General features: G+C 40.0%; 1 protein-coding gene across 1 annotated transcript in view; it reads right to left on the bottom strand.

The window, feature by feature from the left end:
- The window catches only part of LOC148371529 (CUB and sushi domain-containing protein 3-like), a 290824-nt gene extending 269630 nt beyond the window's left edge, over nucleotides 1-21194 (bottom strand). The window contains exon 1 of the mRNA XM_088326066.1: nucleotides 20762-21194. Within this exon, the coding sequence (XP_088182192.1) occupies nucleotides 20762-20936 (175 nt within the window). The 5' untranslated portion in view covers nucleotides 20937-21194. The remainder of the gene's footprint in view (nucleotides 1-20761) is intronic.
- Nucleotides 21195-27894: the final 6700 nt, after the last annotated feature.

Here is a 27894-nt window from a genome sequence, read left to right as displayed (position 1 = left end):
TCCTCCATGCAGATCTCCTTTAGAGCTGAGTGAGTTTGTTTTGGGGCTGTCTTTGGGCAACAGAGACTTTCAACTCCCTCCACACATTTTCTGTAAGGTTTAGATCTGGAGACTGGCTAAGCCACTCCAGGACCTTAAATGCTTCTTACAAAGGCTACTCTTTTGTTGCCCTGGTTGTGTGTTTGGGATCATTTAACTTAAAATCATGTTCACTTAAAATCTATCGATACATGGCCCCATTCATTCTTTCCGTTACACCAATCGGCCGTCCCGGTCCCCTTGTAAAAAAACAGCATGATATTTCCACCCGCATGCTTCACAGAGGGTATGGTGTTCTCCGGATGCGATTCAGTATCCTTAAGGTTTTAGATCAGGGGATTGTGTCATAATAGTCTGTGGTTAATCTGTGGTCTGTGCAGCCCTTTTAGACTCCTTGTGATTAAGGGATATACAAATAAGTCCTTGAGGAATGTGGTGTTGTTTTCTTTAGGATCTAAGGAAAAAAGAAAGAAAGAAAGAAAGAAAGAAAGAAAGAAAAGAAAAAAAAGAAAAGAAAAGAAAAGAAAGAAAGAAAGAAAAGAAAAGGAAAGAAAGAAAGAAAGAAAGAAAGAAAGAAAGAAAGAAAGAAAGAAAGAAAGAAAGAAAGAAAGAAAGAAAGAAAGAAAGAAAGAAAGAAAGAAAGAAAGAAAGGAAAGATGGAAGGAAGGAAGGAAGGGAGGGAGGGAGGTTGGGAGGAAGGAAGGAAGGAAGGAAGGAAGGGAGGGAGGGAGGTTGGGAGGAAGTTAGGAAGGAAGGAAGGAAGGAAGGAAGGAAGGAAGGAAGGAAGGAAGGAAGGAAGGAAGGAAGGAAGGAAGGAAGGAAGGAAGAATAAGAGTAAAAGAAAGAAAATGAGAGAGCTATTTTCAGAACAGGTTTGCACTCAGATGTGTTTAGGGGACACATTGCACCTTGGAGACCCCTGCTATAGATGTAAAAAAAAAAGACAAAAATGTTGTCTCTGGATTTTTGACTTTGCTGTTAACAAGCAACTTCCCCAGAAAGACATTCTACTTTCCCAGACCCAAACATGTTTGACCAGGATAACAATCATTCACAAGCAATCAGGTAGCTCAGGTAGAATGGTGAAAATGCCTCCACAAAAAAGGCTCAGCAATTTAGTTATTGCTGACTCAGCAGTTTTCTGTAGAGACATTCCCCTCTCCCAGGCCGAAACAACATTCAAGTTTGACACAATGTCTTGCAGAGGTTTAGAAGGCTCTTGGTTTTCCTGACTCTGCAATTTTGGGGGGGGTTTGTCTTAAAATTATTATGCCAATCATTGTGAACCAATCCTAATGCCTGTGGGCAATTATGCTTGTGAGAAAATTATAGTTTGATTATAGTTTGAATGTACCTTTGAACGAATTTATCCTCAAAAGTACTTTAACTAAGTCAAAGCTTATATCCATGTGTTGTTTGCCTTTTGTTACAATTGTATCAGCCTAGGTAGTTGGGATGGGCTCCAGCACCCTCCGCAACCCAACTTAGGATAAGCGGTGCAGATAATGGATGGATGGATATACTTGATTGATACATATACTTCGTAGATACTGTACATACATTTGTATATATATATATATACATATATATATATATATATATATATATATATATATATATATATATATATATATATATATATATATATATATATATATACATATATATATATATAAATATATATATATATATATATATATTTATATATATATATATGTTTATATATATATATATATATATATATATATATATATATATATATATATATATATATATATATATATATATATGTATATATATATATGTATATATATATCTTGTGTAAATTACAACCTTTATCTTCTTTGTTCCTTTATGTTCTGTAAATTATAACCTTATCTTCTTTGTTCCTTTATCTTCTTTATTTTCTTGTATCCTCACTGTTTAATGTGAACCTGGAGTGCCACGTCCAATTTCGTTGTTACAATATGTTCAACCCATTTTGTAACAATGAGAATAAAGGTACGGTATATTCTATTCTATTCTATTCTAGTTGTGGTAGTGCCATGATATCATTCCTATTGCCAAATACAGAAAATAACAGGTGTTTCCTTTTCATTTATCAGTTTTTTTTCATAATGAGGATATATTTTCTAGTAATTGCAAGAAGCTTATCTCGTAATTATGAAATAAGCTGACGAAAAAGGTTATCCAAACGCAATACCGTCTTAATGCAATACGCTGAGCACTGCGAAGCCGTGGCGGGGTGCCTACTAGAGCTAAGATTCATGGCCCGAGCCCGAACCCGAACCCGAACCCGAGGCAATTTCGGGCCGGGTCGGGCCTGAAATGTCAGTCATACGGTCGGGTCGGGTCGGGTTCGGTCCTGCTGTTTTTTTTTTTTTTTTTGTTTTGTTTTTTTTAAATTAATTAATAATTATAAATATATGTTCATTAAAAATATATACTTAAACTATGTATGGATACTAGACCAAGGAATACTTGTTATAAAATAAATAATTTGGATAAAACGGAGAAGGAGCTGTAATTGCTTTTAACGGAGCCAGAGCATGCTCTGTGCACGTGACGTGACGTGAATGCTGTCCTCTTAATAATCTTCCCCTCCGCAAATTCGCGTGATTTTGGCCTGGTATCCCCGATATGGAGTCGGACCAACAAGAAGTTAAGGATAAACTCAAGAGAGGAGAACTGACGAGGAAAACGCACTCTGGTAAGAGTTTTAATAAGCGTTTTATATAGAATACGATCGCTTTTGTCGGAAGTGTACATTGACGTTGGTGACATTTTCATCCGCGTTAAAAAACGCAATTTGCAGAATAAAATCACGCTTTATTGTTTAAATAAACGCGTTATATAGACTAGGATCTCCCAATTATTATAATTAGCTCGCTTTATTGTTTTAATAAGCGTTTTATATAGAATACGATCAGGGGGGGGGGGGGATTTGCATAGGAGTCGGAAAAGGGCACAACACGTCAACACCCCCTCAATGATAGTGCCGCGCTAAAATCTTAAGGACGTACTACTACTGCTGCTGTGGATTATGGCCCAATGATCAAGTCGTCAAAATGACGGACGCCCTTAAATGTTTTCGCTACCTCAAAAAAAAAAAACCGTCAATGACAGATTGTCGCTTAATGTAACATCTGCAGTGCAGACACAGAAATATAAAAGATGTAAATGTTTATACAGTTTTATTTAACTTAGGCCTAGATGTTGTAACAAAAGGCAGAGTTTAATTTGTTATCATAAATCACCCCTCCTTATAAATAAAATATGTAATTTCGGGCCCCCTCGGGCCGGGCCAGCAAATCCAGTTAATTAGTCGGGCTCGGTCCGGGTCGGGTTTAATACCCCTCGGGCCTGCGTCGGGCTCGGGTGCTTTTTTTGGGCCCGATCTTACCTCTAGTGCCTACAGCTTAAGGCAAGTTAGATTCAAGCCGTTTTAAGACTTTTTAACGCCTTTTGAAATCAAATTCAAGACTAAGTCGACAAAAAACACAATTGAATTAGACGAAACAAAGAATACAAATATTTCTTGCACACAATACAGGCCAAGGCGAAAAACAGCTACTTCTCTTTACACTTGTGGGTAGACCCAAAACATGTGTTTGCTCTGAAAGGCTCGACTGAAACCCAATCTCCGTTTAAACAGTCCCGTTATTGTGGTTACCCAATGTTGCCACGAAAGTAAATTGGTGAATTATCCAAAAAAAAAATACAATTGATAAACGTTACTAAATCTTTTCCTTTCAAACAGATGTAAATCTTACTAATGTGATCCCAAGACTTTCCAAAGTTAGATTTAAGACATTTTACTCCCAACTAAAGCCCTACTGCTAGAATAATGACTTTAATGCCTTTTGAGACTTTTCAAGGATCTGTGGAAAACTTGTGTGCGGCCAGTAACAAATATGGTGACAATGAGGCACAGTGGCTCAGGAGGTAGAGCGCTCGTCTTGGGATCATGAGATCTCGGTTCGAATCCCGGCTCCTCCATGTTACATGTCGAAGTGTCCTTGGGTAAGACACTGAACGCCTAATACCCCCAATATGCAGGTTAGCGCCTTACATGGCTGAACGGCCGCTATTGGGAAATGTGAAGCACACTGTAAAGCGCTTTGGGAAGTCTTGACTTGAAAAGCGCTATATAAATGCAGGTCATTTCATTTCATTTTCATACACATGGAGCCCATAGATAGCCCACTGTCAACAATACAAAAGCTCATTATATATTTTAATAGCCTAGCAACTGGGTTATGTCGTCCGAAAAATATGTCTGTTAATTTTACGCACTTGGCTGCGTCTTCCTTTAACGCGCTTCCTTTTCTTTTCCAGGCTTTCCTGTCCCTCCATCCACCTTAAGGCAAGTTAAAGTCTTAAAGACTTTATTTTAAGACTTTTTTCAAACACTTTATGTATTTTTTAGCAGAAGAAAATGGATGGAGATCAAGAGGAAGGCCGCATTTGACCTGGATGGATGATGTTATGAGTGCACTGCAGGAAAGACGCCTAAATATAGTGGAAGCTAGAGCTCTTGTTGGTGATAGTAATGAGTGAAGAGGTGTTGTGAAAGGATAGTGGGATATTTAGGCACGTTTTAAGGGATGGGCAGAGCACCCGTACGATGCAGCAGGGGTAAACCAGTGAAAGCTGTCGGGCCCTGCTGTTGAACAAAAGAGTGTGTTGTTTTTCACCCTGACCCGAGTGACATGGCCGCTTTCTTGTGTCCAGTTTCATCTGGAGGGACGAAAGCATAGGTGATTAACTTGTTTGGGTGATTGGGCATTTGGGTTGGCCATGGTCAAATTCTTTCTGTTTTTGGCTAGTTTTTCCTTTTTTATTTTCTTTGTTTTTGTGTATATGTTCATCTTGCTGTCGGTCACCCCTCTCAAGGGATATGACCAGGGTAGGTAGATAGATCGAATTTTAACGCCTTTTGAAATTAAGTTTTAGACCAAGTCAACGAAAAAACACAATTGAAACAAACTAAAAAAAAACACAACGTGAACAAGAGGAAATTTCAAACATATGTTTCATTAAAAAAAAAATTAAATCACCTTTTGGTCCAGTTGAAAACTCCATATCTGGGAAAACACTCAACTCTCCATTCTTAGACATGGAAAACAATAAATGAAAAGGATGTTTACAGCAGATTATGGATCATCAGTCAAACCTGGCAGATAACTACTAATTCCAAAGAACTCTTTTGCTACATTCATCTAGCATATTTATCAGGATGCATGAAAAATGACTGTTTAACTAAATATTTTGAGGTCAAACAAATATATAAGTCTTAATAATGTAATCATATTTCTAACTTGATTTTAGACATTTTATTTTTATTTTCACAATAATGAATTCAATGCCTTATAAGACTTTTCAAGGCTCTGCCATAACCCTTACCTTGCACCTGACTCATATCATTTGCGCTTTTCTGTGTTGGTTTACCACGGAAAAGAATAATGCTCACACCTTGTAGAATGGATTACGGACTACCTGACAGGCAGACCCCAGTATGTGAAACAGGGGGGCTGCACATCGGACACGGTGGTTAGCAGCACAGGACCTCCGCAGGGGACCGTGCTCTCTCCGTTCCTATTCACTCTGTATACATCGGACTTTCAGTACAACTCTGAGTCCTGCCACGTGCAAAAGTTTGCTGATGACACTGCGATTGTGGGATGTATCAGAAGTGGGCAGGAGGAGGGTTACAGGAAATTGATTCAGGACTTTGGCCAATGGAGCAACGCAAACCACCTGCACCTGAACACCACCAAGACCAGGGAGATGGTGGTGGACTTCAGGAGAACTAGAACTCACCCGGTTCCTGTAACCATCAAAGGAGAAGGTGTAGAATTTGTCCAGACCTACAAATACCTGGGTGTGCAGCTGGACAATAAACTGGACTGGACTGCCAACACAGAAGCTCTATGCAGGAAAGGTCAAAGCCGACTTTACTTCCTCAGAAGGCTGGCCTCCTTCAACATCTGCAAAAAGCTCCTGAAAATATTCTATGAGACAGTTGTGGCAAGTGCCCTCTTCTATGCGGCAGCGTGTTGGAGAGGCAGCGTCATGAAGAAGGAAGCCTCTCGTCTCAATAAACTACCGAGGAAAGCGAGCTCTGTTGTGGGCACAGAGCTCGACAGCCTGACAACAGTAGCTGAGAGACGGGCACTGAAAAAGCTGCGGTCAATCATGGACAATTCATCACATCCACTACACAGCATTATATCCAGACAGAAGAGCAGCTTTAGCGACAGACTGCTGTCACTGTCTTGTACCACGGACAGACTGAAGAGATCTTTTCTTCCTCATGCCATGAGGCTCTTTAACTCCACCCGGCGGAGTAAAGGCCCACACTAAACCACACCCCCTACATTGCATATTACCATACTTTTATTGCAGTGTGTATTTCATGTAGCACTATTTAAATACTCTATACAACACGCTACAGTGGGTATTAGCACGTCACATTGGGTATTTGTATATTGTACTCCTTTTGCTTTACTATTGTATTGTTCTCAGCGAAGTAAAGCTGCTGGAAATGTGAATTTCCCTGCGGGGATGAATAAAGTATCTATCTATCTATCTATCTATCCATCTATCTAATGGTGGTGGGCCAAACCAACTTCAAATTTGTGAGGGGAGAACTCCCCCAGATGGAAAAACTCACCTCATATGCTAAGATGTTTAGTTTGCGCTGAATGTGGCCAAAAAGCTGACTAGATAATGCACGAAAAAGGTTAGATAGAGCAAGTGACAGATACATGTTCAAATTATTTTTCTCATCCAGCTCGCCCGAACTCGACCTTGACATGAGCTGGACCTTCTGGAAATCTCCAGTCCTTCCTGATTAGTCACTCCAGCATTGCTTGGTGAGCACTTCCAATCTTCAAGCAGTGGGGATGGGCAGATAAATGCAAACATCACCATTATCGATACTAAGAAAGTACTGGCATTGAAAAGGGAAGGCGGATGAAGCCAAATATCGATATTATCTATACCAGGGGTGGCGAACACGTGGCTCTAGAGCCGCATGTGGCTCTTGGCCAATAAGAGTGCGGTTCTTTGCCTCATCATATTTTCTACATACTGTAGCTCTTTGCCTTGTTTCATGTTTAGTTTTTTTTTTGTGCATATTGAGGGTGGACACTTTCCTTAAAATCAACACAAGAACAATACCTGTTGTATTGTAAGGACAGGAGTGTATTATGGGAAATGTTTTTAATTGTATGTGTTTGTGTGTGTCTGTCTGTCATGGCAGGTCAGCGCGTGGTGCGGCTCTTTGACTCTCACAGTTAAAAATTTTGGCTCTTTGTGTCAAACTTGTTCGCCACCCCTGATCTATACTAAGCAAGTCCGTGCATCAAATTGATAATATTTTACTGGGATCGATACTTGGCTCTTTCACAAATTTTCTCAAAGCGCCGTTTCTTTATGTAGAGAGCACAGCCCTTCTCTCTCACACTCAGCGCAATCAGTCACTCTCTAAATGTATGCCAGAGTGCGAGACTGAAAGGCACACTTTTAGTATCTCTCACTACCTGGCCTTCTTTTGCATCCTGCTTTCCTGGCAAAAAAGTGGGACAAATGTATGCGCCCACCCTATCACAAGCTATAAATGAAAGAGGCAAATCTGAGGCGGTTCGCGTTGTGGATTTTTTTTTTCACTACAGAAAAGGACCATGCCAGGTTTCATTTATGCTTTTTTTCTAACAGCCGCCAGGGGCACCCAAGCAGTAAAGGTAGAAGTGAGACAGGTGGAATAGACATTGCTCTTTAAAATGATAGCAGTGACAAACCAGAATATCCATAGTTTTTAGTAAATTTTCTATTAATACATGCAGACAAGTTACCAAGAGATGCAGTAGATTCTCAGAAAACAAACAAGACCCAGCATTCATAATAGGCACGCCCCGGAGGCTGCGTAGTTGGACAAATTGTTCAAAGGGGTGTTTTAAAAAAATAAAAGTGCGACAACCAATCTCCGAGTTTATCAATTTTGGGGAAAAAACAAAACAAAAACAGGTGTGAATTGGTTGGCCCCTATTTAAGGATGATGAAGACAGCACAGGTTGAACATGCATTTGAGGAAAAAGTCGCTGAGTTAAAAAAGGCATGTGCAGAAGAGGTTACAATTCACCAAAGTACACATCAACTGGCCTAAAGGAAAAATAGCAGAACATTTTGCGGGATGATGAAAGTAAAATTGTCCGTTTTGGGTCCAGGGGCCACAGACTGTGTGTGAGACCACCCCAAAACTCTAAATTCAAACCTCAGTACACATTGAAGACAGTGAAGCATCGTGGTGCAAGTATCATGGTCTGTGCATATTTCTCCTACGCTGCTGTTGGGCCCATTTATCGCATACCAGGGATCTTGGATCAGTTTTTGTATGTCAAGATACTTGAAGAGCCTATGTTGCCTTATGCTGAAGAGGGCATGCCCTTGAAATGGGTGTTTCAACATATCAATGACCCCAAACACACCAGTAGACGAGCAAAGTCTTGGTTCCAAACCAATACAAATTAATGTTATGGAGTGGCCAGCCTTATCCCCAGATCTCAATCCAATCCAGAACTTGTGGGGTGATGTAAAAAAATGCTGTTTGTGAAGCAAAACCGAGAAATGTAATGAAGTGAAAGGTACTAACTATTGCTTCCTTTTACGTTCTCTCTTAAGTTCTTTCTCTCTCTCTCTCTTTCTTTCTCTTTCCTTCTCTCATTTTTTCCTCCCACTCTATTTCTTTCTTTCTCTCTTTCTCTTAAACCTACTAGTCCGGCCTCGGTGACATTTTATTTTCCACCATGTGGCCCCCAGCCAAAATGAATTGAAACCCATGTTGAGAAGTTTTTTTTTTTTCGTTACATTGCTGCTTTTTTTGGTTTGACTCCTGACTTTTGTTCTGAAACACTTGTAATAGAAATATTTACGATTGTTTTTTTATACTTAGAGTCAAGTCTTGTTTATTTGTATAGCCCTTAATCACAAAGTCTCAAAGGGCTGCACAGACCAAAGTTTGCAATTTACTGTTTTACTAAAAACTGCCTAAAAACGTTTGTGCAGTGTATATCAGAATTATAAACGAACACAAAGGCAGGAGAGTTGAATTATACCATGATCATGACATTTCCAAGCAAAAAGTATCGATATTGATCAAAATGTCTACTTGGATCAGATAAATACAACATTCTTAGTATCGTCCACTCCTCGCATCCAAAACATTCCACCCACTCCAAGCAGACAAACATGGGAATTACTCAGAGGCCAAACAATCCGCATGAAAATAAATATCTGTGTGCACCCGTTGTCATTCACACGAGTACACATAAACACTCTATGTAGATCATTATTGTGCACTGACAAACTGTGCTGAAACATCTTTGTTAAAATATGTGTTGTCTTTTTCACTTTAATATTAAAAGGCTCAGTTTTCGTAGCTGCTTTACTTTATTTATTTAACACATGCACAGGGCACCGCATTAAGGGGCACGGGTGCCCTATGCTGTGGCCGCCATTGTGCCGAAAATTGCCTCCCTGGCGTGAAATATCCTCCCTCATGCAAACATCAGTAAAACGACTTTTCCATTTCTATGCAGATGACACTCAACTGTATCTGCCAAAGGGAGAATCTGCCTCACTAAACTGTGGAAATTTGGAGGCCTGCCTCACTGAGATAAAAAGATGGATGTCACTTAACTTCTTCTCAACCCTGAAAAGACCGAAATGTTAATTAATTGTCCATCTAAGTGCCGTGACTTGTTCTCAAAAGCTGCTCTGAACATTGACAAATGCAATATCATCCAGAGTGACTCAGTCAAATTTGACCCCCATTTGGTCTTCCAGACACACGTTAAGAATATTACTAGAACAGCGTTTTTCCATCCTTGCAACATTGCTAAAATTCGCCCTATGCTCTCCCAGTCCGATGCGGAGATTATAATTCATGCCAGGGGTGGCGAACAAGTTTGACACAAATAGCCAAATTTTTTAACCGTGAGAGTCAAAGAGCCACACCACACACTGACCTGCCATGACAGACAGACACACACAAATTAAACACAATAAAAACATATTATTTCCCATAACACACTCCTTTCCTTACAATACAAGTATTTTTCTTGTGTTGATTTCAAGGAAAGTGTCCACCCTCAATACACACAAAAAACTAAACAGGAAACAAGGCAAAGAGCCACAGTATGTAAAAAATATTCTTATTGGCCAAGAGCCGCATGCGGCTCGAGAGCCGCGTGTTTGCCACCCGATTCATGCGTTTGTTACCTCCCGTCTCGATTACTGTAATACACTACTCTCCGGTCTCCCGAAGTCCAAAATCCAGAGCCTGCAGCTAGTACAAAATGCTGCAGCGAGGCTTTTAACTAACACAAGAACGTTTTAGCTTTTAGCTAACCTGCATTGGCTCCCTGTTAGCTTAAGATGTGTTTTTAAGGTTCTGTTGGTATTCCGTTTGGGCCCCGGTACTGTGGAACGCTCTAAACATAGAGAATCGATCTGCAACCTCAGTGGAAATGTTTGGATTTAGGCATAAAACACACTTTTTCCATAGCTTATGAATGACCTATATTTCATGTTGACAATATCTATGTAATGTTTGTTCATGCGACATCTATTGCAACCTGGTCATCCTTTTGATTTATTTGTATTTTATGTTATACTTTAATTATTTTATTTTTTATTTTATTGTTTGTTAATGCGACATCTATTGCAGCCTGGTCATCCTGGAAGGGGGATTACCTCATGTGCGGTCTCTTCTCAAGGTTTCTTCATTTTCCTCATGTGGATGTGTTTGAGTTTTTCAGGGGATGGTATAATAATATTCTGTAGCAATTGGCTCCTGGGCCGCAAATTTAACACACCTGCTCCAAGCAATGCATAGTAAATATTTTTTTCCTATTTGTCTGGACAGTCTTTTCTCCTACTTTTTTCTTTAAAGGGTTGTTTGTCTTATTTGAGAGGGTCATGACCTGGACCAACAAGAATGTACAGTCAGCATTCGGGGATAGAACGTCACTAACCTGCGTTTTGCTGCTGACATTGCCGACTGGCAAGAGAAGAACAGGAACTCAGGGATCTGTTCAAATCTGGACAAATCATCAACCCAGTATGGGATGGAAATCAGCACCGAAACAAACAAACATAATGACCAACAACCACCAAGACCTTCAACCTGTCACCAAATTTATATATCTTGATATCTTTAGGCTGTCCTATCAGAAGAGGGGTCAGAACCAGAAATCATGGCCAGGATAGCTCAAACCACAGCCGCACTTGCCGGACTAAACCCATCTGAAGGAACAACAACATCAAAATAAAGCAAAGAACATTCCACAAAATAAGTAATGAGGATCTCAAGGGGAATGCTCTTCTCCCTGAGATTCGATCTGCAACCTCAGTGGAAATGTTTAAATCTAAGCTTAAAACACACTTCCATTCTATAGCACACAAATAACCTATATTTTATGTTGACAATATCTGTTTTCCTGGAAGGGGGATTACCTCATATACAGTCCCTTCTCAAGATTTCTTCATTTTACTCATGTTGATGTTTTTGAGTTTTTCCTTTCCCTCATGTAGGTTTTAGATCAGGGGATGGTGTAACAATAGTCTGTGGTCTGTGCAGCCCTTTGAGACTCTTTGTGATTAAGGGCTATACAAATAACCATGACTTGACTTGACTTGCAAGCACTCATTCCTTTATCTTTATCTACGCTTCCAAAAGCTGGAAGGGAAAACCCAGGCCATGGGGATGATACAGTAAACCTCTCAGGCATCAGCCACATATCAATGACTTAACCTTTAAAGCAGCCACAGCTAAAGAAAAAAAGTACGGCACACAAAAAAAACATGGTAAAAAAAATAAAAACTTAAACTTGAAAATAATAAAAACACTTAAAAAGTATTTAAAAACTATAGAAACAATAAAATATTCAAACAGGAACAAAGTCTCATGCTGGGTCAAAAGCCAAGGAATGAAAATGGTTTTAAGACTGATGTACAATTGTTCTACAGATTAGGAGCAGCAAAAGAAAAGGCTCTATCCCCTCTGAACTTCCTCATAGACCCCGGTACCTCCAGCAGCAGCTGATCGGCTGACCTGAGGCACAGACCGTGACATGACAGTGAAGCAGCTCACTGAGGTAAGAAGGGGAAAAGCTGTTCATAGATTCAAAAACAAATAAAATAATCATAAAATGACCCCTGAAATGCAAAGGCAGCCAGTGAAGGGAAGCCAGAACAGGTGTAATGTGTTCCCACTAGCTGCTTTAGATGGAAGAAGCCTGACGTTACTACTGCTCTCGTTTGTTGATGTAGTTTAAAATCAGTGGCCATCTTCAAACCCAAGTTTGGAACAGTTGGCTTCACATATAGTGCCGAGGGGCCCAAGTCAATGGGTGGAGGTACACCGGCGCCACTGGGACCAAAGACAATTCCCTCAGTTTTCTTTTCATTGAATTTGAAAAAGTTTAGGGCCATCCAGGCATTAATGTCATCAAGGCAGGAAAGTTGGTGTTTAATGTATAGTGCGTCTTTCTTATTTAATGGCACATATATCTGACAGTCATCAGTGTAACAATGAGAAGAGATGCCATGCTGTCTGAGAATGGAGCCCAGCAGGAGTAAATACAAAGAAAATATGAGTGGTACTAGAATTTAGCCCTGTGTGACCCCAAAATATAGAGGAGCAGAGATTCAAAACCAACAAGACTTATGCCCATAGTCCTGCCAGTCAAATAAGACCTAAACCAGGCATTCCCAAAGTCCAGCACGGGGGCTAGTTACGGCCCGTGATCAAATTATTACTGGCCTGTGGCCTCTGTCATAAAATTAATAATATGTGGCCTACCAGTGACGTTGATCACGGTATAAAATACGTTTGAACAAAAAAATATTTATATATCACCATTTCACCGTAGTAGCCCCTTGGCCACCTTGCTCTTTGCTTTCTGTGAGAATTTTAGCCCACTCCATTATCAACACGGCGACTTTCAATAAAAAAGGAAAGTTGACTGTTAGGGCCACAACTTCCTAGACAAGTGAAAATAGTGGTATTTTTCATCCCGAATTTTGAAACAACTGCCTCGACCGAATTTGCTGAGAGACTGTGGCTGTTTTCAAAGAATATATCGGGAGGTACTGACAAACGAAACCTGCTGTCTAAAAAAAAGCTAACAGGAAATAAACGATGTGAAAATGTGAAGCAACCGGAAACTGTTTTAATGGCAGCACCTTTTCCTAAAACCCTGCGAGTCAAATAAAAATGCTGCAAAGGTCGCGACCCTGATCATCAAGGACTGCAAACCTTTCACGGAGGGTGAATTTCTTGAAGACTGTCAAAGAATACCTAGATGAATAGTCGGCCATCATACATTTTCAGCTTATAAAATCTGGCCTGTTTTCTAAAAAGTTTGGACAACCCAAGACCTTAACCAACATAAAATGCTACCACAATTGCCCACTAGGAACTGCAGCCTGGATTATAAAATATTGCCGTCCACCATATCAAAAGCAGCAGTGAGGTAAAGCAGGACAAGGATTACAAAATCGCGTCAGTAGCCAAGAGGATATCATTTAGTGCTGACTCAGTGCTATGCAGAAACGTAAAACCTGACTGAAAAACCTCCAGGACACCGTGCTCATCCGTAGAGGACTTTAGTTGAGCATATACAACTTTCTCTACGATCATGGTAATCAAGGGCAACTTGGAGATGGGCCTAAAGTTAGCGAGAACAGTTTTGTCATGGCCAGGTTTCTTAAGAAGTGGTTGGACTACTGCATGTTTAACCCTTTGACGTTACTGTAAAATTGGCATAAAATCTGATTTCTAGACTACTCAAAGTGAATTGAATACTGTTTTTAAACAGAGAATATGGACGGTTTTGGTGTCTTTTGAAAGGTAACACACTGAAGTTTTGTCCCAGACTGAAATAATACTTTAAGTGCTACTAACATTGAGTAATCTAAGTTGGAACACACAAAAATAGGTTTTTATTCTCGCCTGGTTTCTTTTTGCAATTAAGTGCATTGGCATCTTAGCTAGAAAACAGCTGACACAATAACTTGAAGCCTTACCTGGGACTCTGTCGAATTTGATTGCAATCTGAAAAACTAAACACTATATTTTACACATATTTCTGAGAGAAGTTCGTGACATTACCAAAAGGGCACTAAACCGATGCAACTGTGTATTTTACTTTGGCCAATCTTTTAGACATTCTGAAAGAGTTGTACATTTTTGACTTCTCCTTCCAGAAGTCAATCAATAATTGTGCACACTTGCGCGTAATAATGGTGCTTAAAAATGAATCACTAGTGGCACGTTTATTTTGGGGTTTGATTTGAATACCTTCTGAACATCTGCGTATTGTTCTTTTGAGAATTTCATAGGCTAACCAATGTGAAAATCATCATTTTAATATGTTGCTACTGGCCAAACATATTTAGAGCTAAAGGAGGCAATCTCTGTTTTATCAGTACAGGCCAATGCGGGCTGTTGACCGTGAAAAAAAAAGCCTGCTATTGGCTGAAAGCGGTGTCAATCAAAAGGTCAGAGTCTAACACGCATATTGGAAATAGTTGTACGAGTCTGTTTATTTGTAAACGAAAATTATGTGGTGAAACAAACACATTCCAACAAGGAACGTATGACGATGCAGAAATGCTTTTACGTGTATTTTTTTTTAGCTGTCGGCATTATCGTGTGTTATGGAGTAAATATTTTACACAGTTGGATGTAATGACTACATGTTTTACAAATAATCACCTCAATCATTCCATTATCAGGGCATTTAATGGTGATCTATACCGGCTTTATAGTTTTTGAGTATATTGTTTCAGACTGATGGTGATGTTTCTGCGATAAGTAGGAATGGCCATCATATTTAGAATCCCGAGAGATTCCGTATTTCAGTGACTGGTCACATCATACGGACATGTATTTGTTTCTAAACAGTCTGACAGCCTGCCGCCTGCCACTGCTTGTTTACAGCAATGACAATATGTCATGGAAATCCAGTTGTATGTGATGCCATGTTGGTTTTTCTGTGAGTTCCAAAATAAACAAGTGTTCATCTTGCATATATCGGTGAATTCATGACACACTCGTCATTGTTCTGTTTCTTTTTCTTTGCGGACCATCCGTGCAATCGATTCCGTGTCGCTCTCGCGGCGGAATAGCAGCACTCTAGGGGGTGGAGACAGGCAAAATCACCCCTACTGATCCCGAGTTCTCACAAATAAAATATGAAAATTCGTGTTTGCTTCTGGCTTGGTCCCTCAAATCAAGTTGAATTGTTGGGCTTGGGCTGGATTTTTTATGCACGATCTTATTTCTACCGTGTGGTATGCCGGGACCTCGGAAGCTGATAGGAAAAACATTCAGAGTAGTCAACAAGAGCAAAGAAGATCATCGGCTCTGCCCAGTCCAGAGGACATAGCCTTCTTGTGATACTGCAAAAGAGCCATCAACAATATAAAGGACTCTTCCCATACCTGTCACCACCTCTTTGACCTGTTGCCATCACCACCCAAATGAGTGCACAAAACTGTGACTTATCTTGGTTTTTTTTTGTTGCTTCTAAATTTTAATGCACAAAACTGTGAAAATAAATTATTTGCAATTTATTTGGAGGAGTTTTGTTGCTGCTAAATGTTATTGCACTTATTTTCATTGCTCTATTGTTACAGTTATATATTATTATATTATATATTTTTTCATTTGACTTTTATTACAACTTAGGCCTGTTTACAAGCCCTGCACTGTCAATAATATTTTGCTTATTTTCCTGACAGTCTTTGTCATGGTTTGGTCCCTGCAGTTCCCAAAAGATGGCAGCTCTACCTCATTTTCCAATGCCCTTCATATTTCCTCCCTCCAGTTGATTCCTATTTGACGATTAGCTACCTATGTAATAAATTCCATGGGGTCCCACCTCACTTTGCTTAATCGTTTTGATTCCTGAAGACTTTCACTCCCCAAACCGACAAGCTTTGCCTCCCACGACCTCCTTATCCAGTTTCTCTACTCCAAGACTTGCCAATCCAACCCTCTTCTTAAAGGTATTCCTAAGTCTCCCTTTCAAGATTCTCTCCACTCCAAGATCCCCTTTCGACATCGCCTCTGCTATCCCACACCCCCTTCTCGGCGGTAAAATCTTTCGTTGTTGCTGTTTGAATAAATGTCCCTCTAGTGGGGTTAGACCATGTAATTTGTGTCCCGCCTTTGGGTCTGTCCGACACCTCGTGACAGTCTTTTGTTTTGTACACCCTAGAGTGCCATGTCTAATCTCGTTGCATAAATTTTTTCACAACGGTGATAACAATGACAAAGAAGACAATTCAATTCCTTAAAAAAAACTAAAAGAATCATTCTAATACTAAAACCTGTCCACTGTTTGATCACATTATCCCACTATTAGCTGACCTTCACTGCCTAGGACATGCAGCATCGGTCAAGATTTTGGAACAGGAAGCTGTCAATTGGACATTTTGTTCCTATATTTCATGTTAATGAAGTCTGTGTATTGTCTGTTGTTTCCCTTGAAAGATCCATTTTAATTTGGTCATCTGGAAAGTGAGAATTAATATATGTGCAGCCTCAAAATTTCTTCATTTTCCGCAGGTTTTTGAGTTTTTCCTTGCCGTCATGTATGTCTCAGATCAGGGGATCATGTCATGGTGGTCTGAGCAGCCCTTTGAGACTTTTTGTGATTTGGGCTATACAAATAAACATGGCTTGTTACATAACTGCAAAGGAATCTGCATTGCCCCTCCCCCAAAATCATTGTTTTCAGAACGTTTTAGTTTTTAAGCTAAATACCATCTTTGGGTGGACTACTTCTGCCACAAGGCAGTATCTTTGACATTACTCTCTTGTCCAAAAAAATGTTTCTGCCATTGCAACAAGATAAGGGAAAACAGCCATTTGGGCTGTTTGAATAATCCTCACAAGGGTGATTTTAAAAAGGTACAAGACCGTTTCGAAATGCTAACTAACAAGAGACGATAAGGGGTGAATACCAAATTCATTGCAGCAGCTGTTAGAATCAGAATTGTCTTTACTGTCATCGATATTGACGCTGTGAAACATTGTATGCAACGAGATTAGACATGGCACTCCAGGGTAAAACATGTCATATAAAGATTTGTGGCAAAAATAATGAAAGACTATCAGAATAATTAGGACGAAGATAATGATAGTAATTACAACCCTGTGCGTAACCAGACGTTTTTGGAAGTGCTCAATTATAGCATTTTCAAAACTCTCTATTCTTTACAAAAGGACAGGATAGGCTTAAAAATGATGAAAAACGCTAGATTGAAGATAAGGAAAACAAAAACAAAATTTCAACAATGCAGCGTCATAAATACCCCACTGCCTTGAAATGGTTCCGTCCATTTGATTCCTAGCACAACATTGTAGTAATACTGCAGTACTATTTTCTGTCAAAGAGTTTTTTTAGTATATCTGTAGTATTACTGTACTTGTATTGTTGTAGTATTTCTATAGTCATAATGTAGTATTACTGTACTTTTATTTTGTACTATTTCCATCATAGAATCTTTATAGTATATATATGTAGTATTACTTAATTATTATTTTTGAAGTATTTCTGCAGTCAGATCTTTGAGGTATTTTGAATTATTTTTATAGTATGACTGTTCTTTTATTTTTTTAATATTTTGTAGTATTTCTACATTAGTATTTCCATAGTATAATTTTGTATTATATCTGATATATTCTTATAGTATTACTGTAGTTGTATTTTGCAGTAATACTGAAATAATACTTCTTTGGAAGTATATTTGTAGTATTTCTAGCATAATATTTATGTAGCAGTATTTCTGTATTGTAGTGTTACTGTAGTGGCACTTTTGTAGTGTTTCTGTAGGAGTATTTTGAAGTATTTCCATACTAGTTTCTTTATAGTATTTCTTAAGTATTTTTTATTATTACTGTACTTGAATTTTGTAGTATTTCTGTTGTATTATTTCTGTAATAGTATTTTTGTATATTAGTATTACTGTAGTAATATTTCTATAGTTTTTTTATTCCGATCCGGATCGAGGAGTAATTGATATGTTAGACCCTGTTTCTAAGCACTAAATTTGATATTTAGTTTTGCAGTATTTTTGAGTATTTTTGTTGCAGACACACAAATGGACAATGGTGACAAAGTTGGGACCATCCAGAATACAATTTAAGATGTTCTTGCATTGCAAAAATATTTGTCTTCAAATAAAATGGCCATAATTCATCTCACTTTCACCGTGAAATTTGCGCTAACATCTGCAACATTGATTTTCTTTAGGTCCTGTATAAGCTACGCGCCCTCCCGTGCGCTGCCCTCCATTTGCTATTGGTGACACACAACCAAATATGCCCGTACAAACTGAGATGGGATTTCAGTATTTTGTTTTATGGGTGTAAATACGGTTTAGATGCAAGTATATACAGTAGGGACAATGTCTCCATGAGGAGAGTTTCAATGTTCTCTGCTCTGCGCTTGATGGGATGCCACCGCAACTGCATTTAATTAGATTTTGTAGGTAACTGGAAACATAACCACCTGTTTACACTGACATATGTTGTATTAGGTCTTAAGCGAAAGAGTAGTTAGCCATTAGATACAGACAGACAGACAGACAGACAGACAGACAGACAGACAGACAGACAGACAGACAGACAGACAGACAGACAGACAAACAGACAGACAGACAGACAGGTAGAATAGATCGATCTGATAAGGTACATAGGTAGAATAGATAGATCTGATTGGTATGTAGATGGAATAGATAGATAAGATAAGGTAGGTATGTAGGTGGAATACATAGATCAGGTACGATAGGTAGGTAGGTAGGTAGGTAGGTAGGTAGGTAGGTAGGTAGGTAGGTAGGTAGGTAGGTAGGTAGGTAGGTAGGTAGGTAGGTAGGTAGGTAGGTAGGTAGGTAGGTAGGTAGGTAGGTAGGTAGGTAGGTAGGTAGGTAGGTAGGTAGGTAGAATAGATAGATCAGATAGGTTGGTAAGTAGACTAGATAGATCAGATTGGTGGGTAGGTAAAATAGATAGATCAGATAGGTAGTTAGGTAGAATAGATAGATCAGATCAGATCAGATAGATCGGATGGATTGGATAGATAAATAGGATACATGAAATAAATCAGGGGTCTCAAAATCGTGGCCCATGGGCCAATTGCGGGCCGTGGGGTGATAGTTTGAGGCCCCAGCTTTAAAATGTAAGTCTAAAGGGACAGTGTGTATTATTAAGCGCCTTCTGGAAGGAAAAATATAATAAATACATTTTTAAAAATGATTTTAAAAAATGAGCAAAATACATGAACTATTTGCATTTATTTTACACAACATTAGCCTCACTTAAATGGAGCTGACACTATTGTCAGCCATCTTGCTGCGACAGGTAACCTTAAAAACAAAACAAAAAAGGTTTCCCATTCTTTTTTACCTCGTTTTTGACTAGGTTTTTTCTTTTTCTTTCTCTTTTTTCCTCTACTTTTCTTATTTTGCCTTTTTTGTATTTTCCTTTTTTCCATCTTTTCTTCTTTTTGCCCTTTTTGTTTTTCATTTCCTTTTTTCCTTTTTTTTACAGAAGGCTTGGGGGGTTGTGGTTTGGTCACATCAAGTGTCTGTAATTTGCCTTTCTTTTTAGCGCTTGTTTTCAGTTGCACGGCATAATAAAGCAACATCTAGGGGTCAAATAATACACACTGTCCCTTTGATGTAAGTGCAGATCTTGAAAATTATGGATTCATGAATAACGGATTTATTTATTTTCACATTGATTCTTGATACATTTTTTTATTTTTAAATCTCTTTTTGTGTAGCAATTTTTTTCAAAGATATTTGAAAACAGGTGTCATGGAAGCTGAGGTCGTGGGATCTGAACTTCCTGTGCGGAGTTTGCATGTTCTGCCCGTGCTTGCGTCGATTTCTTCTGGGCACTTCGGTTTCCTCCCACAAACATGCATGTCAGGTTAATTGCCCGGTCCAAATTGTCCCTAGGTGTGAATGAGCGAGTGAATTGTCTGTCCCTGTGTGCCCTGCAACTGTCTGGCAACCAGTTCAGGGTGTCCCCTCCCCATTACCCGAAGAGGGCTGGGATGGGCTCCAGCACCCCCGCGACCCTACTGAGGATAAACGGAGCACAAAATGGATGTATGGATGTATGGATGGATTTGAAAACAGTGGATATTTTTTTCATTTATCACAAGTTTTCTTGTGGCAAACCCAATTTCATCCAACCTCACCCAGACCCTAGCTCCAGCGGCCCTCATTTTAATTGAGTTTGAGACCCCTGGAATAGACGAAATAGATACATCAGATAGAAAAGATCAATAGATAAATTAGATATCTATCAATAATTCGAATAGAATAGAATAGAATAGAATAGAATAGTATAGAATAGAATAGAATAGAATAGAATAGAATAGAATAGAAAATCAAAGCAGCTCACGTAGTTTAGATTGATACATAATCAAAGCAGCTCACGTAGGTTATTAAGGATACGCTGTTCTAAGGATCTTATTCATGGGTTCACTTAAAAAAAAGACCGCATTTAGGCGCCGAATCACCGAAACGCGACTATCAAACTCCATCCGTGTAGAAGACAATTCAATGCGCGCTCACATAACGTTAAGGACAGAAGACGGTATATATGGTGAGTGTCGTTGCGACGCTTCCTTACCTTTTCCGCGAGTGAACATAAGGCAAAAGACGACATTCCAAAAAACCATTCCCGACCCTATCCTCGTCGTCGTGGCGCTCTCGGCTCGGCCGCATCGAACGCATCTCCTCCGGCTGGAAACGTCCCGCACTTCCACGGATCCTTGGAGGCATTCTTGGCTGCAAATCCGCGTCATTGTCCCAACTCGAATGTGGTAATCTCTCACTTATTTATTTGGATTTTTTATTTTTTTGCTTCCCTGATGAATTGCCGTCTTGTGAGGCGAGACGCACAACGCCGCCCACCCGCCCGCCGTCCTTTAGGGATGCTGAAGGCAGAGAAGTGAGCAAGACCCCAATTTAGGAGAGAGCAACCTGGACGTGCGTTGGAGCATTTTTGCTGAGAGTGGCATCAAGTGTGCGCATCTCCGGGTTCGTGGGGCGCTTGCTTCCACACATTCTTGATCCCGTCCTCACAGAACGTGCACATGACACGCGAGTGCGGCGTGGTGTATTTGAATGGTGTTTTGATCGATCGGCGCTTGTGATGAAGGGGTGGGAGGTTAGATCCAAACATCGACATTATTGATACGAGACTTGGATGGGATCGACGTCATTGACTCGGGGTCGATATTTCAGCCCACCACCAATTTTCTCAAAGCGCCGCGTGTAGATAAGCTCAGTCCTCTCTCTCATCCAGCGCCCTTGGCCACTCTCTAAACTTTCTCCAACCCTTTTCCAGTTGAGGGCTAAATTTTGCTACTTATTAGTGGAAAGGTCACACCATACCTGTCAACCTGTACATTTTTTGCAGTACAAAGTACATTTATTGTGCATTTTAAGACGTATGCGACGTACGAAAAAATCTGTACGGAAAAACAATATCGGTTTTTTTTTGTCCGTTGTAAACGAAGCGAGCGGTTTGATGCTACTGTGCGCATGCGCCTGCCGCCTAAGATTTCATGTGGCAGTTATGTAGTGAAAGGAAGTCCGTTTCTTTTTAGAGAACCGTCTTTTTCGGCTCAACTCATTAAAGAGAGCCGGCTCTCATACAACTCACTTGCTTTGATGTATTATATTATGAACTATGATGTTGTATAAAGAAGTTAAGAAAAAAGGAAGTGTAAAAAGAGAAAATGAAAAAAGACAGGTTTGTTGTTATCCCTTTAATCAGTATATTACCAACAAAAATTTAATGCAGAAAATGAATTCATAATTTGAACAAGAAAATGTATTATTCTAATTCATTATATTTGCATGTATTTTTTCCTTCTACAGTAAATATCCAAGCTACTTCATTTTTGAACTTTTTTATAATAAATCTCATTCATCTCACAGCAAAATGTTCATGAACAATATATATGATGTAACGAAACATACAATATAACATGTTAAACTACATAAATAAACACGTTTGGAAAAAAATATATACGGTGTAAGATTATTTTGTAAGGGAAAATACGACAGTTTTTAAGGGCATGGAGCCCTGGAGGTTGACAGGTACTTTGATTTACATTCCTAAAATAACAACTAATCTTACTACTTCCTATGTTGTTACCTGGTTATTACCAGGTAAATTATTGGAAGTGGAAAGAAAGAGGGGGAGAGAGAAAGGTAAGAAAGACATGGAAAAAGAAAGAGTGGTTAAGATTAATGAAACAGAAAGAAAGAAAGAAAGAAAGAAAGAAAGAAAGAAAGAAAGAGAAAAGGGGGAATGAGAGAGAAAGGAGCAATAGAAAAAGAGAGAGAAAGAGTATGAGAAGGAGAGCGAAAGAAAGAGAAAAAGAAAGTAAGACAGAAGGAGACAGAAAGGCAAAAAAGAGAGAAATAAATTGAGAGAGAGAAAGGAGCAATGGAAAAAGAGAGAGAAAGAGTATGAGAAGGAGAGAGAAAGAAAGAGAAAAAGAAAGTAAGACAGAAGGAGACAGAAAGGCAAAAAAGAGAGAAATAAATTGAGAGAGAAAAGGAGTGAGAAAGAAAGAAAGAGAAAACCGAGAAAAGTAGGACGTGGGTTTAAATTGATTCAGTCGATCACTAAAGAAATCATTAGAAAATCACCATGACCCAGCACCGGTGAGCTTTTTTCAGAACAGGTCTGCGGGTACCTCAGGTGTCAGACACTGACAAACTTTCAGTGTCTGTCCACAATCTGAAATCGTTGTAATGTAAATATTTCAATTTTTTGTTGTGTTAAAGGTTGAATTGTCCTTATTTAATACAAAATGAAACATTTTAGTACCTAAAATCTTGGTGTTGTGTTTAATATAAATATCAACTACTGCATTTTCACAAGCATATGGCGCACCGTGTTAAAAGGCGCAGTGTCCGTAGCTGGTTCTTATTCTGTATTTAACACTACACAGGGCGAACCGCACTATAGGGCGCGGGTGCCCTCCTCTGCGGCCGCCTTACAACAACACAGACAAGCATACAAGTGTGCGTATTTCAAAATACAGCGGCACCAAACTGAGTTTGGTTGTGTTTTTTTTAAGTATCGATTACAAGCTAAATCACACAATCAAAACTTTTCGAAGTTTGTTTTTCAGCTTCCTTCATTTGCGGCTGCTCGGTGTCCTTGTTCTTCTGCGTAGCGTAGAAATCAACACACCATGGCACACAAAAGCACGGAAATTATTCAATGGAGGGCAAGTGAGGTTTTGGATTGAACTCATATTTTGGGGGTACAACTCTGTTCAGCCTCCGGTAGCACAATAACTTTCAAATCGCTAGATACACAAGTGGTAGCATCCATGAGCGCTTTCGCAAGCAATGGACGTGTAGCGTGCAACGTCACATGTCCTCTTCTGCACAAGTGGGACCCTTTTGGTGTTGACACAGGAAGCTCATAGGAGTCACAGGAGATGGCATACATGTCACAATTAGCTGAAAATGTGAACAATCTCACAAAACCATCGGATTTAACCCCAAAATGGGAATTGAGCATTAAGCTCTGCAGTGTGAACCTCACCCTTTAACGGTGACGCCCACTTCACCCTTGAACAGCCTCATGGTGTCCTCAGCTACGTCCATCGCGTTACACCACACACAGGGCGCACCGCACTATAGGGCGCGCCACTGCACTACTTAAAGTAAATCAGAGACTTTTATGTGCGCCTTATGCTTGTGAAAATACGGTAACTCAAGGAGGAGGGTCTAACGATCATGACAATTTCAAGCAAAAAGTTTCCGTATCGGATCGGTATCGTTTAATACTATTGTATTTTACTATGTATGTACTTGGAACAGATCGATACACAGTATTTCCAGCATCACACTTACTTGTGTTTGCCTCAAGTGAACGAGAGGACGAAGAAGAGAGGGCGAGAGGAGGGAGGTGGGTTTAGGAGCATTATATGGGACGCTGTGTGGGCAACAAATCATAAAGTGGTTGTGGGTGCAAAATGAAGTGGGGCCATCCTTTTTCTTATGTGAAGGGCTGGTAATTAGGTGTGGGGTATGTCTGTAGGGGCTTATATAAGGCGACCCCCTGCCCAGGTGGCTTTTTGTCTCCGACTGAGAAGTTCAATTCAATATGAAAGTGTTCCTCTCTTTAAACTTCAGTGTATTTTACAGGGAGCAACTGAATAAATTATTGTTGGTTGTGTGCAAATATTCTTCTGGGATGGGGGGCGAGAGGATTTCTTCTTCCGAGGGGGTTTGGAGGTGGGCGACAGAAAATAATTGAGAAGCACTGCTCTATGCAGAGGTGATCAAACGATCGGCTTATGTGCAGTGCAAAATGGAGGCTAATATTTGACTTGGCTGCTGCGGGCCTCTTCTGCCATCTAGCTTTCAGAGCTTATCCGATCCTTCCTGTGTGGAGTTTGAGGGGGAACACAATGTCCTGGAAAACCTAAAAAATATTTGGCTAATTTCCAGTTAGAGTAACCAGTGTTGGGTGTATTACTGAAAAACAGTAATCAGTTATGGTTACAGTTACTAGTTACTTCATTTAAAAAGCAAATGATGTAATCCCCAGATTTGCGCAGAGAGCATCCAAATTCAGAAACAGATTTGACCGTTTAGTAGGGAGAAGGAAGCAATGAAGGACGCTGCATAGAGGAGGGGATTGGAAAAACTTGTAAGATAGACACAGTCCATAAAACAGCAAGGCTGGAATGATTACAAAAATCTTAGTACGAGGCAGCGGAACTTTCTTGAGCACAGTTCAGGTGGGGTTGACATTCAACGATCTGACAATGAGTCACTCCCAAAGTGTGTGTGTGCCCAATTAAGCCATCAGTTCCATGGCGCCCTCTGCCTGGCATTGGTGAGCTGAAACCACACAAGATTACTGACACCCAAAAGTTTTGAGAGTAACTATCTGGTTACAAATTACCACCACGTGTCCACCAACCTGTCGAAGCAAGAACCCTTCATGTTTCTTTACTCGTGCAATCGTGAGAGCTTGCAAATGAACACTTACCCGAGACACTCCATATGCATTTTGTATTAAGGCTTCAAACCACTTGAGGATTTTCTTCTCTATTTCTAGGTACTGTCCTAAACATATTTGTATTAGTACAGCCATGGTGCATTGCAAAAATAATTTTACAAATAAAAAGACCAAAATTCAGCCCACTTTTACTGTAAAATCTGTGCTCATATTTTCCCCATTGATTTCTGTTTGTTTTTGTATAAGTCACGCCCTCTCCCATCACACTGCCTGCCATTTGCTACTGGTGACAAACAAACAAATATGTCCATAGAAACTGAGATCTGACTCTATATACAGTAGGGAGAATTTCTCTATGAAGAGATATCCAATCATCCAACAGCCGGATCCGTCTCGTTGTATGTTTGACATGTCTTCTCTAACTCAAGTGTCTAATGCAGGTTTGTCCAAAGTCTGGACGGGGGCCATTTACGGTCCGGGATCACATTTTTACTGGCCCGCGGCCTCTACCATAAAATTAATAATATGTGGCCTTCCAGTAATGTTGACCATGGTGTAAAATACATTTGCCATTTCACCAGATGATGGCAGTAGCCCAGTGGCCTCCTTGCCCTTGGCTTTATGTGACAATTTTAACTCTCCCCATTTCCGACATGGCAACAGTAAATAAACAAAGAAAAGCTGATTGCGATGGCCGCTGCTACCAGGACAAGTGAATGTTAGAGTATTTTCTTTCTGAAATCTGGAACCTAATTTGCCAAGAAACTATGGCTGTTTTTAAAAAATATGATATCAAGAGGCACTGCTAGACAAAACATGCTTACTTCAAAAAGCTATCTGGAAACGAACCCTGTGGGAAGGTGTAGCAACAGAAAGCTGTTTTAACGACACAGCAGCTCTTTTTTACAGAACCCTGCGAGTCAAAAATTCTACAAACGCGAGCTATGAGGTCGCACCGCAAACCTCTGACTAAATAGTCGGCCCTTACAAAATTTCAGCCTACCAAATCTGGCCCGCTTTCTGAAAAGTTTGGACACCCCTGGTCTAATGTGTCCTTAGAAACAGGCTCCAGTGTCAGTGTGAGTGGCACTTGTGCAAATTCTTTGTGTTCTGAAGGGCCAGTAAACGTGTAATGGCAGCAACTCTTCTGCCAGCTTTTGCTTCATATGTAGTTTACCCCTACAAAACGTGCGATTGTGTCCTTAAATGAATAATGTTTCAATTGTGGTTTGAGTGCCTAAAAACTGCAATATAAATCATATTAATGTTTGTAAATGTATTAGTCCTTTGTGCTATGGAGATAACGTGGCGGCAGTACCTCGGGAGGCAAAGCGATTGTCTTGGAATCAAGAGGTTGCAGGTTAGATTCCTGGCTCCTCTGTGTTATTCGTCGAAGTGTCCTTGGCCAAGACACTGAATCACCAATGCCCCCAATAAGCAGGTAGTTACCTCGCATGCCTGATGCTGCTATCGGTGTGTGAGTGTGTGTGAATGACGCACATTGTAAAGCGCTTTGGGAGGTCTTCAATGACTTGAAAAGCGCTATATAAATGCAGACGATTTCCCATATTCAGGAAGTGTTAACAAACTTTTTAAGTTAAATATAGTAGTATTCCAGAGTAGTATTCGTTGTAATCCATTCCATTAGATTTACCTTTGAGTTAAATTAAATAAGACAAAGCTTTTTGTAAGCTAATCTACTAATTGCAGTGCCCACCTATGTACCGTCCACGGTGCATCAAAAACACAATTCTTGATTTTGTAGATGACTGGATGCTTAAACTGTTCTAATACACGTTAAAACAACTCATCCAAAATATTATTACATCATTTTTAAGGGGAGGCACCGCAAATATGTTTTGTTGGATGAAGTGGTAAATAGTGCTCCTTGGTTTCCATAGAGATTTGTCACAGTTTGAGACAGCCAAGGTCGTCCTGGAGCTAGAACGGGTGTGGCCATTTTACAAGAAGGCCAACATTTCTATGCTGAGCAACAAACGTGCATGCCACAAGATTGTAAACTTGCTTAACGCCAAGAACAAGGTCTAGAAAGTCTCCCAAGGCAAGCGCTCCAGTGATGCTGGGGTGAAATAATTGGAGACAATGGAGTGCATACTTAATGCCACATTTTAGCTGTGGCCACCAAAGGTTGAACCCTGAAGACCTAGCCTTCTTGGCCAGCATGGGGCCATACTGAGTTGTCACATTTTGTGCATCAGATGAAAACCTTCAGCTTGAAATAAAACCACGAGAGAAGCGTCAAGCTGCCACGGCAGCCAAGCAGTCAAGTTGTGAAAAAAAGCTTGAGGAGATGACGTTAATGTCCAGCTTGATGTCAAGAAGTGACGGAGAGCCAGAGGATGATAGTGACAGTCTGTCCACCATCTGAAGGCAAATTATCCCTCAAGCCTAAGAAGACATCTTCCTTCCACATCACATTCTTAGTGTTGTGTCTGGCTACAAGGTTAAAAATGTCACCACGTGTTGTGTGGTCACAAAGTCAGGGGGTGATCATACGCATCCTCCACATCCTACGCAACAGCTGACCAAACCAGACGACAATTATTGAAGAACAGCTCAAGCAGTGGACGCCATCTCTATTTTGCACAATACACTGGGACAGGAAGTTAACAACGATTCTCAGCCATGTGCACCAGTTGTAGGAACGTCTTACAGTGGTGGTCGAGGATGCAGAGCGGCTTAAACTGCTTGGTGTTAGAGTTAGGGTTACGCATTTGGGTCCACTGCTTCTTCCTTGC

This window comes from Urocampus carinirostris, chromosome 2 (genome assembly GCF_059441175.1).
Source record: "Urocampus carinirostris isolate Australia breed hairy pipefish chromosome 2, RoL_Ucar_1.0, whole genome shotgun sequence".
Taxonomy (NCBI): domain Eukaryota; kingdom Metazoa; phylum Chordata; class Actinopteri; order Syngnathiformes; family Syngnathidae; genus Urocampus; species Urocampus carinirostris.
This window is presented reverse-complemented; position numbering and strand designations above follow the sequence as displayed.